This window comes from Anopheles aquasalis, chromosome 3 (assembly GCF_943734665.1).
Source record: "Anopheles aquasalis chromosome 3, idAnoAquaMG_Q_19, whole genome shotgun sequence".
In the NCBI taxonomy this organism is placed as follows: domain Eukaryota; kingdom Metazoa; phylum Arthropoda; class Insecta; order Diptera; family Culicidae; genus Anopheles; species Anopheles aquasalis.
Window position 1 is genome coordinate 45,384,064 of NC_064878.1, and position 15,000 is coordinate 45,399,063.

Consider the following 15,000-nt stretch of genomic DNA (forward strand, 5'->3'; position numbering starts at 1 on the left):
TCTCCCTCCCTCCAACGCGACACGATCTCTTATGCTACGGCAAGCGCATGATTTGCCGGCATGGAGCCAGTCGTGAGCATGGGGCCCGGATTCGCAGGAAAACGGCTTTAAGTGTTCGGCAAATAAATATTCCATGAACAATTCCCACGTACCCACGTGTGCAAGTGTGACTGTGGCCTGGAATGTTTTTGGGGTGTACGCCAGCAATCTCACTTCAACTTTCCAATACTCTGGCTCACGGGGTGCACCCACACAGGCACAGCTACACACGTGAAATGGCTCTAGTGAGTGGCAGTCTCTGAACTGCGCCGAAGGAATGCCGGGCTCGAGCGCGTGGGCCGGTAAGTTGCTGGAATAAATCCTGAGTGTGTATTCCATTTTTGATAGGCAATTTTGCTTTTCCCCATACTTTTCCCCACATGCCACACGCGCTGTCGTGGTGGAACACTTTACTCATATTCTGGCTTCGTCTTCCCTCCACCTTTTCGGAGGCGATGGAGAGGATTCCGATAAAACGGAAAGCGTCGGAATGGTGCCGGTACGAAATATGTATTGTATCATTCCGACCCTAAGACCCCGCCCCAGAAGAAGAAGCCCCGTCCAAGGGCCACCTTGGGCCCGGGCTTGAGGTGGCGGCTGGTGGTTCACCGGATGAAATTCAATTAATATTAAATGATTTTCTTACCTTTCGCTCGTTCAATACCGGTTCGTGTTTTTGTGTGAGTTCGGGCGCCACCGAGCACATTCACATTACGAAGAAAAACCCCTTTTCCACCCCACGTGGATGAGCTTTTCCAACCGAGGAAAAGATCCAACGCCGAGGCGAAGGCGGTGGATTGCCTTTTTCCGCGAGTTTTCTCGCTCGCGATCTTAAAGTTGAACAGAGGAAAAACACATTTTCCCGGACGGAAATCGAGGATTTCGCAAGGCTTTTTTTTGGGGTTCACTTTGAACGTTTGAGCCACGATGCCGAGGCTGCGATTATCGATAGCGATGGCAGCAGGCTGCTGCCGTCTGGGATCGTCTAAAGCAGCAGCAGCAGCATCTCTGTGCACCGCCAAGTCAGTCAAATCAGTGTCAGTACAGAGGGGGGAACACCAGAACCATTAACATTCTGTTTCCTTCTTCACTCGGAAGTCGACAACATTCGGGCGGCCGGTGAGAGACAGTGGATTACACCAAACCAAGGACTCGGGCCGGTGGTAGATTGTTAGTCCCGGGTAATTACATATTTATTTCCACCAGATTATCTCACTTATGCCACGCTGGAATTGCCATCATTGTCGGTTTTCGGCGTGCTGAGCACAAAACGTACCGCCCGGCCAAGTTGTCGACGATCGTTGGTTCGCTTCCCTACTGGATGCTGACGATGGCCACCTTCTAGCGGTTGGCTTTGCTCCAGCTTTCCAGCCGCCGGGCACCCCGGGGGCAAATGAAATCATAAAAACGAATGGCACGAACACCTTGAGGGCTGTTGAGGAGAAAGACAGAGAGACAGAGTGAGAGAGCAATCCAAATGCCTTTGGAGTGTGCTTCCTTCTCCCGCCCTTCCTGCTGCTGATGATAATTCGTTCTTGACAAAGATTTCCCCAAATCCTGCTACGCGTGTAGCGACCCACCGTGTTGCCTGTGTGTGCCCTATTATCTTGGAGGGAGTTTCCCTTCTTCTTTTTTCTTCTTCTTCTTCTTTATCTCAAGCACACTACACACTCCGCACGGCACACGCGGGCACCGGGTCCTTGTGTCGTACGGCACAGGTCTTGAGCCCTAGTGCTATCTGAGTAAATATAATTCCACGACAAGAGGCCACCAACCCTCCGACCTGGACCCGTAAGAGGTCAGTTTGCTAGCACAAAAACGTTCCACTACGGAAGGGCTTTCACTCTATGATTTTCAATCTGTAAAGTGTTCTCCAACTGACTGTGGCCCAGAAGACTATCAAGGCTGTCCTTCGAGGCACACTCTTCAACGTTCCAAGTGGCTGCTTAAGATATCAAGTGATGGTTGAACCGGAACTACCGGGGTTCACCAAGAAATAGTCCAAGAAAAAGCGGAAGAGAGACACTCCAGACGCTCCGAGAAAGGGGGAAACAGAGAAACCGGCAGGACTGTGGTAAGATTTAGAGTGTTGGGAGTGTGTGGGAACCGCATTTATCTACGTCATGAGCCAGCCACCGTCGCACCGGTGACGCAGCTGCAAAAACAACGTCGACAGGCGAGCATGAGAGCCTCGTACAACTTGGTGGTACCACCAAGTGCGCACTGATTAGTTTTGTATGTGTGAGTGGAGGGGTTAATTAAAATATTTTAATTACGCTCGACTGTTTATGTGGCCATTTGCACCCCCTTTTTCCGACGTCATCATCATCATCATCATCATCATCATCGGTGGTGTGCACGTGCTGAGAGAGCGCTTTTCACGCAGCTTCCGGGAATATTGTTTATGAGGGAATGATTTGCCTTCACGCAAGGCGTTTACGAGAGGTTATCGCACGTGATTGACATGGTAGGGGGAGGAGCAGGGGGTAAGTTGATTGCTGTCGTTAACATGAGCTCACAGCTCTTTGCCATTTGATTCGGTTTCGTTTTGGGGGGGGGGGGGGGCGGAGGGAATGGTTTCCAATCCACAATCGACATTTTGCTTGAAGGAAACACCATTATGGCTCGAGAATTAGCAAAATCCGTGTAGTGCCGCTGAAAGGAATCCGAGGTCAGGTGCGCACTCACTCGTACAGCCCATAATCGTTGTTTTCAATCGCTACCGCTCGCTACTGCATCGCTCGGTTGAACAGTTTTCCAATCACCTTAATGGCAGCATTTTCATTAAAAAATAAAAAGAGAGAGAAAGAGAAACTCTTTCCTCTTTTCACTTTGGAAATTGATCGAAGGTTTACCTATCGGTTCCTTCCGTCGGAACCCGGCTAGCCTGTCAAGGGCAGTAATGCTGTCAAATTAAAAACCATCACCAGGGCACCGGCCAACGGGGTCAAACTTTGCCATTCCAGCAATTCCCTGTTCACCCTTCTCTAAAGGATCTCTAAACTCGGTTCAAGAGGAAGTGGTGGAGCAAAACGGAAAAGGCAAATACACCGGAATGGCGAGACAGAGAGAGAGAGAGAGAGAGAGAGAGAGAGAGAGAGAGAGAGAGAGCGTGAATTCCCGTCCGGGACGCCACCAACAGATGAAAATTGGAATCCAGCCACCGATCCAGTCACCTTTTGCCGCCGCATTGGCAGGTTCTACTACACTTCAAAGTTGTCCGCGTGCGCGCGTGTGGCTAGTGCTGGTGGAAGGTGAATGCACCAGGCAAACTGCACCAGCACCAGCTCTCCAACGCTTCAATTCCCATCGAAGCAGCTAATGGCCACTGATAGCTATCGATGGGAATGGTGGAATGACGCATGACGGTCCGACCTAGTGGTGGTGGTGGTTAGTGTGGTGGTGGTTCGTTTGGAAAAGTTTCTTAATTTTCCGCCACTCTTTCACCTCCAACACCAACAAGAACCGAGTTACAGCCAAGGAGGGGAAAATCTTGGCAAATGAAATCATTTCTTTACCGATTTCGATTCGATTTCTGCTGCTGTTCCTGTCACGAACCGACAACTGAGATGTTTTTGGGGAAGAAAAGAGAGAGAGAGAGAGAGATAGAGAGAGAGAGAGAGAGAGAGAAAGAGAGGGGAAGGAACCGGAGCAAACACTTCCAGACAAACCCGGGAAGGGTGGTCGATTCCTAATGGGTTGTTGCCGCTACCGACGACGAGAGGTGTTTACTTTGCGTTCGAAAACTGGGCAGGATGCTCTCCGGTTTGCGGTCGAGGTTTCCAGTGGCTGCCCCCCGGGGGAGTTTAGTTTTTCTTTTTTTCCTTCACTAATTAAATAGCCAATTAGGAATCCCCAAAACTCATTCACTTATCGAACGCTGTGACGCTGTGCGGTGGGGATGGCTTGGCTCCTATCTCTGGGCCGAATGTTTTCTGCTCGAACCCACAGAGTGTCTTCACAGCATCGGCTGCTTCTTGTGATAACATTATGCTTTAAGGCATTTATTAGAAGAATGTTTGGCTTGTTTCTGTTTTAAGGGATGGAATTTCAACCCATTTCGTACCTTTTTCCGATGAATTCCTTGCGTTACTGAATCGAATCGTAACGCTAAACGATGCCACGCAACCAGAGATGGAAGAAGGAAATTAGTTAAATGATTTCGAAATCAATTAAACGATTTCGTTTCGATTTTTCACTCCCATTAACGAATGGTAACGAATTCCGATTTCCATTTCCTCGAAGCTGATTCAGGGCTGACCGATTTTCAATCGCCACCACCATCACCACCACCACCACCACCACCAGTTGGCATTGTTATGCCAAGAATCGTAAGAACCTCCGGAAATGAACACACAGCGAGCCAGTGAAGCCAACCAACGCAGGCGAACGGGAATTTTTCCGAAACAGAAAGCATTACAATTTCCCCCCAAAAAGAGAAAACTCCTCTCTCCTCATTTTTGTCAAAGACAAAGAACGAAGAAATGGGCAGAAAGACCCGGGCGACAAAAGAAAAAGGTGATAACGCACCAAAAACCAACGACGACGACTACGACAACGACGAACGCGTTCGTTAATGTCGTTGCGGAGCTTCGGGGTTTTTGATGAATAAAACATTCCATTCTTACCGGACACAAAAGTGGCTCAACGGCCTACCGTCCGGCCCTTCAGCAACCCTTCAGTCCCCTTACGGTTTGAGCCAATCATAATGTTGTAGACAAAAAGGCGGGGGAGGCGCAGCATAGCACAGCATGGCGCATCGGCAGCCAGCCAGGCGAGCACAAAGAATGCCGAGAGCGCGTGAGGCAATGAAATTTTCATTCGATTCCGCATTTTCTCCATCATCGCACCATGTTTGGCCGTGCTTCCCCCTTTCTGAACCCCGAATTTGCCATCTCATTGGCCCCCGGGTCACCTTTCGCGAAACAGCAAACACCACCGACGCGCGCGCGCGCACGCCCCAGGAAGACACGGAAGGGACCCCATTGTATACCGCTAAAGGTATGCAACAACATTAATTTGGAAGCTTTAGCGCTGCGGCATTCGTGAGCGCGATCGAAGGTCGAAGGTGCGGCCATCGCTACCATCACGGTCAGGATCGATTGGTCAATCGGTGGCGTGTGGCGAGAGGTATGAGGTGACTTTTCTTCTTTTTTTTTTGGTGACCGATAGGATTCATGAGAAAGAAGAGAATGCGTCGAAAATGGAACGGGAAAGTGAATTGAAAAAAAAAAAAACATCACAAGGATTCTTATCAACGCGAGGCTGTGGCGCTTTGCGATACTTCGTATTACCATTTTTATCATTCCTTGAATAAGACATGATGCCAATTGCGCGTCCGATTGGCGCAACGATGCTCGCAATAAACCACTTTTCGAACCATTGCGTTCCAAGCAACAATGCGTCAATGCGACGGAACCGGACCCGAAACCGGATTCAAAGTGGATCCAGAACCCATGAGCCAAGGAACCACCAAAAGAAGCTGCGTGATGCGGTGAAACAATTTCCAATCAATTTCCCTGCCTGTCCGCGGCCCTGTAATGGTGCTTAATTGAGCGGGAAAGGAATGTGCAGCCCGGGGGTGAACAGAATGCGTGGTCACTTCGCGTTTCGAGAGGATCGGGAACACGCCACCACCGGTCGCATTGATTCATTGCTGCCGCAGTGCTCCGCTGGCCACAAGGAAGCGAAGTGCTAACACCGAATGCTAATTCCGGACTGTCACTGGCCGGGATATTTATTGATGTTCGCGAGGAGCGATTGAATCTCCTCCCATTTCACGGAACGGGGCCCCGGGAACGCCATTCTGGCCAACAAAGAAATAATTTGAAATCACCCGGAACCACTCACTGCTGGTTCACTGAACAAAACAGCTCCCTTTTTCGCGTCGTCGTCGTGGTTGGACGAATTTTAAATTTTCCAAACCCCTCACCTTTTTTAGGGAAGGAACGAGGAATGAATTCCGGAAGGGGATACCGGGAGTACCGTGTTTCCGGCCGTGTAGCTGCCGGGATTGCTTTCATCCATCTCCTGGTTCGCTGGTTGAATGGATCGAATTTATCTTCTGTGCCGTGCCCATCGCTTCCGCCGACGATCTGATAGGTCCGGTAGCGCTGCTCCGGACTGCGTCCTCCATGGAATCTAGTGGATCTCATTTCCATATTTACCGTGGCTGCTGGCGGTGGCAGCGATTGCGAAACGAATAAATGACAAACCGTTAACCCGTGCACACCGATCCGTGGCGATCCGGGCGAAATTGCGGGACCGAGAGCAACATAGAACGGCCGATCCTGTTAGCCAGCGAAGCGGCCAGGATGCGACATTGCCGTTTTGCGAGCCGTAGCGCACTGGTCAGAAGGGATGGATTTTGGATTTTATTTTTTTGTCATCCAAAAAACCATGTCATCCGTTCTTGCCGGCGTGTTCTGCCTTCTCTCCACCGAATCATCCACCAGCATTGATCGTAACCAGCGTACGCCACCGACCGGGGTTCACAGGTGGAAAGTGGACAAATTACCGACAGATAAAAGGGGTCAAGGTCTAAGAGGAGACCAGACAAAAAAAAAGGGAACGAAGAGCGACGAATCGACCAAAAGAGAGATAGCAACGTAAGGTTTGTTTGAAAATAGGATGGAAAAAGAAGCTCGGGAGAGCCTTTCGCTTTTTTTTTCTTTCATCTTCTCCTCTTCTGCCTTCTGTCCAGGGTGGAATGATTTGAATAAATTTTATGGCTCACCACACCCGAGTGAGTGAATCGTCACGTTTACCGCACGGTCAGAACCACCAGCGCACCACGATGAGGTGAATCAACACACAACTCCCAGTGTGGCGCTCCCTAGGCATTTATTTTCATTTTCCAAAACCTCCGCGCCCGCGCGCAGGATTGTGCGGTTAAAGATATCAGAGCTCCCACTGCCCGAGGGGTTCCTGAGAACCGTGTAATGAATGGCAATCAGGTGGAAAACTGTCATCGTGTTCTGGCCTCTTGTGGCCTTTGATTGCCTCGAGCGGGAACAGCGAACAGTGATGACTCATTCTGTGGTGTTTTTTGTAAGTTGTAGGCATGATTTGTTTTCTGTACAACCTGGGGATGAAAATGGTATGAGAAAATGGAGTCTCAACATGTGTATAATACCAAACGTGCTTGACCTATTGTGTGCATAAAAATCGTAGCTCGATAACTTTGTTGATAAGATACCCATTAATGTTGTTTATTTGTTTACTACGGTACATCACAATAAACCAACCAAAACTCATCAGTTCATACTTTCGTTTAGGTCCATATTGAAACTGATAAGTTCGGTGGGTTTGTTGCTATCTTCATCGAAATGTCATGATGGCGTATTCGTCACTTTATGATTGGATTATTCGAAACAAGCGCTGATCCTACGAAAAGCATTTCCATGGTGACATGCTACTGAATGATTGCTACAACTAGAAGTAGAGAGATTGATATAAAAACTATAATGAATATACGTTAAGTTTGATTTACTTGTGCTCCTACTTCTAACCGCTGTACAGCACAACTCATGAGCTAGACTCCATTTGTTTTCCGCACAAAATGACGAACAGCTTAAAGCGTTTATATCAAACAGTATTCGAAACAATGATTAAACTTGAACGCTTTTTCAACATGATTTTTAAACATATTCAATCACCAGAACTGTTTATAAAGATTTTCCATCATGTTGCCGATTAAAAAGCTGTTGGTTCGAAAGCTTTCCTGCTTAAACATTTGCCACAATGTAACCATATCCTCCCATTGCTTCCTCCCATTCCAGCGACGGTCTGTCACACTCAGCCAAGCGGATGCACGACACCAAGCGGCTGGACGTGCTGCGCAACATAACCGAGCTGATGAGCCGCACCTTCCCGTCACAGTTCGTGTTTCCGGTGCTCGGTCACGAGGATGGTAGTGCCAACTATGAGCAGCTTGGTGACCTGTGGCGCCACTGGTTACCCCTCGAGGCCCTGCAAACGTTCGAGAAAGGTACGACCTCGCAGACGCATAATTCGCGCGACCTCCCACCGATCTGATTCCGTGTTTTTCTCCTCCCCTTTCTATACCCCTTACCGTTTGGTCCAGGTGGTTACTACACGATCGAGCAAACCAAGAGTCGGCTCCGGATCATAGCTTTAAACACCAACTACATGCGGCACGATCCGAAGTACTCCCAGTCGCACTCGTCGGCGGTAAAGCAGCGTCCGGACGGATCCTACCACTATCCGATCAGTGGCGGCGGTGGCCACTACGGTGGCGATCACCATAGCATCGGCAAGCACTACCATGGCCGCGACGGTAGCTCACCATCGTCCTCCTCCGGCTACCTGTACAGTGACCGGCGGAACGGTTACGGTAGCAGCGGCAACGTGCCCGACAGTGGTCTCGTCGGCCACGCCAGTGCATTATCGGGATCAAGCAACCACGAGTCGGAGAAGCAGTGGGAGTGGCTGGAGGAGGTGCTAGCGAAATCGAGTAGAAATAAGGAAACTGTAAGTACCATTGCTGCTGCTGCAGCTCCCCACAACCTCAAAGGAAAACAAAACCAAACCGCAAACGTTTCGCGACAGAACACAACCTCAAACCGGTTCGGCTTCGATGCGATGCGATACCGAAACATCAAACATCGTAGCTGGCGCGAAAAGATGACGCGTTTGCGGTTTCTGAGGAGGAAACCTTTTAAAGGAAAACTTTCCATTTTCTTATCAAAAGGAATGGCGGGGGGCCGAAAAAAGGTTAGCAAAGTGCACCGCTGGAAAAGAAAGAGTGTGAGAGCAAAACAAGCAATTTACTACGTTCTGCTTTGGCCTCTGGTCGCCTGGAACGCGACACAGAAACTATCACCGCAACACTTTGCACAGAATGCTTCTTTAATGAAAATGGAATACGTGTAGACGAAAGTTTCCCTTCAATGGAATCCGGACACCGGGAATGGAATAGTGTAGGAAGGTAGCCGGCTCGCAACCAGTGCCACTGTGTAAGTTAGCGTGTCACTGGCGCGTCATAGTAGTTGCAGTTCGGTGGGTTGATGCTGTTTTTTTCTTCCACCAGCACCACCACGAGGACGTTTTCCTTTCGGATTCCGTTGCCACGAGCCAGGGTTGGTGCAACTTGGTTGCAATGATTTTCCGTTTTACTTCGCTTCTGTTGCTTCATCGATTGCAGGCGCGCCTTGATTCTCTCGGAACGATGTCTTACAGTTAGTTGGTAGTTTTTCTCCCGTGTTTCACTTCTGCTGCTACGTCGCTCCTCTCTCTCTCTCTCTGTCTTTCGTTGTTCGCACCACCCGGCTGGAAGTTTTCTCCTTGATCCTTGGTTTTTTGCTGATCGTTGTTTCGCTGACCTGCTCCAATCCCGTTGCTCAGCACAGCCCAGCGGTGACCGGTAAACAGGGGTGAGCAAAATTAAAATTAATTAAAAAAGTCCTGCCCAGAGTCCCGGACAGGGTTGAGGGTCACAGTGAGCGGCGGAGAAGTGAGATTTCTCGTAATCTTTTTCGCTTGTACCATGTTGCCGCCGTGTTTACTGTGCAACTGTTCGTGTGCCTGTTTTTGTGTTACAGAATCAATGGGTCCATCCATCCACAAGGTACAGGGGAAGGATACACAACCGCCCCCGGGTGGGGGCTTGTTGACGGGTTTAGTTGCGAATCCCTCCTGGTGCTTTGGTTGCTTTTGCTTTGCTTTCTTTCTGCAACCTTTTGTTCGGTTCAGTTTCTCTTCGCCAATCTCTTCATTCACCTTCTCCAGAGGTCCTGGCATGTGCGGTGGAATTAAGAAATGTTTGCACGACCGCTCTCTCTCTCTCCGGCACCACACCACCCCATCACCTCGCTTCTTGGTGGTCCGGCATCATTTTCGCTCATTTTTCGACGGCGAGATCGTTTAAATATCCAGATGGCGATTTGGGCGAAAGCATGGCCATGGTGATGGTGCTGCTGCTGCTGGTGGCCACATTCTAAATTCATTAAAGAAGGGGAAAAGATCCCACACCGTGTTAGTTGTTGCGAAGAAGGCACCAGGGCACCGGAGTCAAGGGAGAGAGAGAAAAAAAAACTCACCCCTCTGTGGCAGCGCTCCCTTTGCTCAAATCGCTGGCCATTATCCGGCGGCGGTTGTTAATCTCTTGGTTAATGAAGTTTTCGGGCATTTTTGGGACCTTTCTCTAGGCAGCTTGTTTGGTTTGGTCCTCGGCAGCAGCCAAGAGGAGGAGTAAAGATGGCCTTTTTCTTTTCGTTACGCATTCTCGCACCCCGCTCTTGGTTTGGCCAGGATTTTGGCTCCCTTCTCGCGGATCACGATCCTGATGATAGCCCTGCGGGTATTTACACGGGGCTCCTGTAAACGTTTCTTAATCTGCTCTGCTCGTTGGTTGGTTGGTGAAAGTTTTTTAGGTTTTTTTATTTATCAGTCGCACACCTTACGCTCTAATGAGATTGTTCTGCTAGTGTATGTGCGTATGGTGAGCACGATCATGTGCGACGTGGCCATCACGAGCAAAAGCGACCTACAGCACGTGTTTAAGGTTAAGCTGCCAGCCAGCCAGTGAGCCAACTAGCCCAGAATCCTGCGTTAATTATGTCTGCAAATCCACCGTTAATTGACACCCGCGACGATGAAATGCTCTATCAGCAGCCACAGGGTTTGGCCCGGGGGCTTACCAAAGTGCGCCGTGAGTGGAAAATTTCGGGCCCTGGCTTATCTGGCTCAAACCGGTTCGGTGCTCCGGTCGAAAACTTTTCATTACCCGGCCTACTGAGCTCTAGGGTTTGGCTGCTGCTGTTGTTGCTGCTGGTTTTCATTTGTTTCAACGTTTAAAATCACGGTGATACACGGCAAAACACACGACTGAGATAAGTGCTGATGATGATCTCGCATTGCTTCACACACAACACACGCGCAAAGCATACAGATTTGTGATGTTTAACAACGCGCCAGTTGCCGCGGAGATGAAATTGGTGCGCCAGCATTACGCATACGGGGTGGAAGAGGTGGTTGGTTGGGTTGGTTGGTTGTGGTGGTCCGGCTCGTTATGTCAAAATGTTTGCTCGCGGTTTCGACCACTGCTGTCGGAGCAGTGCCGGAGAAGCTCGGATAGCCCGTAATTGGATCTTTGATCTCTGCTCTGCTCGGGATCCATTGCATGTTGGTTGCCCTGGTTGGTTGGTTGGTTGGTTTTGGACACTTTCCGTGCAAATAAATGCTGATTTCCACGCGCCACCCTCTCTGTCCACGCAATGTGTCGTGAGCAAACATAAGCATCCACACAAACGAACGCACGCGTCACAACTTATCTGTGGGATGTGTGTGTTGGGCTAAGGGTTTTTCTCACGACAGCAGGATTTAAGCTTTGGTCGCGCGTGCCAGGGGGCTGGAGGCTGTAATTTAAAGAGCCTCGGTAAACAATAAGGCGAGCGATGCTGCAGAGGGTGGCTTGTGGTCACACAACGCACAGGTGACACGGGCGGGGGTTTATAAGTGTATGTTTGAATATGTGTGTGCGGTTGTGTAAACCCGACGCGATAATTACTGAGCAAACCGGTGATCTGGGCGGGAGAAGCGCGACGCGATCCACGGCACAAGCGGTTGGGTGGTTGTGATGATCCGGGAGCATTTTCGGTGAAATATTGGCTCTCGAGCTGACACTTTCGACACCCTTCGACACGCGTTGTAGCCCATCCCATCCCGCCGGAATGTCAGATAAGCGCGTGTGTAGCGCGAGGTGTTATTATGAATAGTTTGTTTGTTTGTGTGTATGTGGTCGGCTTAACGCGACAGATCATTGTCACCTTTTGGGCCCCTGATAAGCGGTGAAATTATCTTGCGGTGCGGCCTTCGAGAAGCCATTGGATTGCAAATCAGCGCAGCACTTTGCAAAATGTATTGTAATTTCGATGGCCCATTAGTCTTTCCGTTTGTTTTGGAATCCATTAACGAACTTACCGTTAAAATGCTGATAGAGCTTTAACTGTTATAAGCTACATTTGAAACTGACATTTGATTTTTGTATGCGATTTAATTTTACTCTGTAAACGTATGCAAAGTCCAGAATAGAGTTTTATCAAGTGCTCTTTATCGCTCAAGCTAAGACAACAGCAAGCTGGTCACTTTGTGTTTGGACACAACTACCAACGCCATAGCAGTAGATGTAGGAAATGCAGGGTGATTTGTAGAACGGACTGTCAGTGTGGTCACTAATCCAACTCCTAATCGACAACACAGTTGCTTATGCACTCAATTTCTGGGCAAGCAAACACTATCTCAATTCACAGAACTTAACTTTCAGAAAAAAGGCCTTGGTGTTATTTTTATGCCATTTTCCTTCCAAGTATCAATTATAGAAATGTCTAACATTGATATTGCCGGTAGTGCCTCGGACTATGATGTTTACTTTCAAACTAATCACGTAATGCTTCTGAATGGTTTAAGTGAAAGGATTTGCTACTCCCCGGAGGCAGCTTCACCATCGGACAACTAATCCCAAAAAAGACAGGATCATAGAATATGTTTTCTCAGTGTCTTTAGCACAGTCGATGCTCTGACTATAACATCATAAGCCAACATGAGGCATATTCCATGCAAATATGAGTGTTTGATTAGCGAAATGATGAAAAATAATCCGTAAGTTGCCTATTTAAGTTGCAGGCTGCAGTTTCCAAAGCTGTAGTCATCAGCCTAATTGGAATTACGATAAAAACTGTCTTTCCTACTGGAGATGTTACATAAATCGGTGTTATCGGTGTCATATCAGTCAAGTATTAATAACGGATCGATTACATATCAAGTGATTCAAACAAACAGGATCGAAATAAAGTTCTTCGTCGAAAATGATAATATTAAATTGATTTTATGAAATTGTAGATTTTCGTTTTAAATAAGCTGCAGAAGCTTACAGCTATTTAATGATAATAATTCAGAAAATCTTGACCCTTTGAACAAATCCTACGCGCTTCTATAATCAAATGCAGCACAATGCTGATGATTACCTGATTTGTCATCGCTGTACCTCGCAGCACCACCAAACGAAGGTCACCGGATAGATAACGAAAAACAGATCATTCCCTTTTTTTTGCGGAATACAAAAACACAACTCATTTACATTCATTACATTCACCCCTCGCACCATCACTCACGGGTAGCGGCTGCGGCTCTTATCGCGCACAGTGTGATTGAACGGTGTATCTACGATTGTCTTCCAACAAAAGGCAACCATCGCATCCATCGTGCCATTTAATGGAATTCCAAAACTTTTCCCCAAACAAAATGGCAAAAAAAATACAAAAAAATCAGAAAACAAAAAGCCAAAAGTTCTCCATTTGATTATCCATAATTAGTATCACTCAAACCGCCCCTCCCGGCCAAGAGATGACCCCGTTTTGTGCGCGATCACGTCGAAAGACCGCGTCTTCTGACCCTCGCATCCCATCCTAGCTGAGGGCGGTCAATGCTGGAGGGATGCTGTGCTCGATTTATCAGTGTCGTGCCACTGCCAAGTTGGATCCGCAGCGCAACCGATCGACTCCCGCTGTCCTATTTCTCCCTTTCTCGGTAGCATCAAAAAGTGAAAAAGCGTTTGGCTCCACAAAGCCAGAAGCCTTCTGGCTGTGCTGCTGCACATCGTTTTCGCAGCAAAACCGTGGGCGATACCGCGGACCAGTATTTATGAAAGCGCGCACAAAACTTTGTCCCGGAAGTCAGAGCCATCGGAGGCAATGAGTAGAGTAGATGGGGAGAGACTGGTCATTTTTTAAGCGCGAAACATCGCGTCCTCCGTCGCCGGAAGCGACCAAGTTTATGCACGATTTAAGCGCACTCGCGCGCCACTTATTGTTTTAGCTCGATGAACAGAGAGAAATACAGAGAGAGAACGATAGAGAGCGTGAACGGTGCCGAGGTTGCCCCTTGGCGGCAACGCAAAACTTGCGAACCCTGCGCCCCGATAAATGACTCTTGGAGAATGTTGTGAACGCTGATCCCTCTACCCCCCCGCCCGGGGGATGGAGGACCGTTATCGATTTTAAAATTAAAACTTTTCCAAAGACAAGGCAACAACCCACGGAGCGCCACGAAAGTAGCCAATCGCCATCGTTGGCTGGCTGGCTGGTTGGCCATCGGTCGACCGGCCCTGAAAGAAATCGCAAAAATTAAAATGATCAACATGCCGTACAGCGTTTCGCTCTTGCGCTTGCTGCTGTCTGGTGCAGCTGATAAAATTAAAACTAAATTAAAAATCGATTAACGCCACCATTAATGGCGCCTTCGACCGACCGACCGACCGACCGTCAGTTTTCGGAGTCGTGGCCGCGCGTATTGTGCTTATAATTTCATTCCCTTCACGAGCTAGCCCTCCCCAGCGCGGGCGGGGCAAAAGAAAACGAAGGAAAAGGAGGAAAAGGGCGCAACTTTTTATGAACTTAGTTGGCGCGAAAGTTTCGTTTCGCAGCATCGACCATCACCGTACCGGGCGCTTATGCTATTCATCTCGAGAATAACTTAGTCCCCAGACTTAGTCCCTGCTATCGATCGTTCGGTGCTTATCGCTATCGCTTGGAAGATGAAGATGTTTTGTGCCGGTTGTGTCGGTGGATATCGGTGCTGTTCGGAAGCCGTTATAATCGTCCGTTAGTTACTCTGCCGCGGAATGTTAGGTTAATGAATTCTACAGAATCAGGCTTAAGGCTGGAGCCGAATTTCGAGTAATAAATCGAATGGATTACCACCACCGAAAACAGTGAGCGAGCACTCAGAAAAGCAGTCGATAAAAACCAGTCGGTAGTATCATCATCATCATCGTTAAACTCCCGTATCCGGTGCCAGATGTTTCTTTCATCGAATCTGGTTGTTCAACGGCAAGCCTCTATATTTTGTATTCCTGATTCCTTCTTACTATGCTCGGATTGACTATCCTTCTTTGTTTACTCCTTTCTCGGTTTGGCTGTAATAGGATGAAACATAAACGTC

At 48.5% G+C, this 15,000-nt stretch overlaps 1 protein-coding gene across 1 annotated transcript in view; it reads left to right on the forward strand.

Annotated features, from left to right (window-relative positions):
• Positions 1-15,000, forward strand: part of LOC126577271 (acid sphingomyelinase-like phosphodiesterase 3a) — an 83,250-nt gene that overhangs the window by 59,560 nt on the left and 8,690 nt on the right. Inside the window, exons 5-6 of the mRNA XM_050238764.1 lie at positions 7,821-8,029; positions 8,126-8,532. Coding sequence (XP_050094721.1) covers positions 7,821-8,029; positions 8,126-8,532 — 616 coding nt within the window. The remainder of the gene's footprint in view (positions 1-7,820; positions 8,030-8,125; positions 8,533-15,000) is intronic.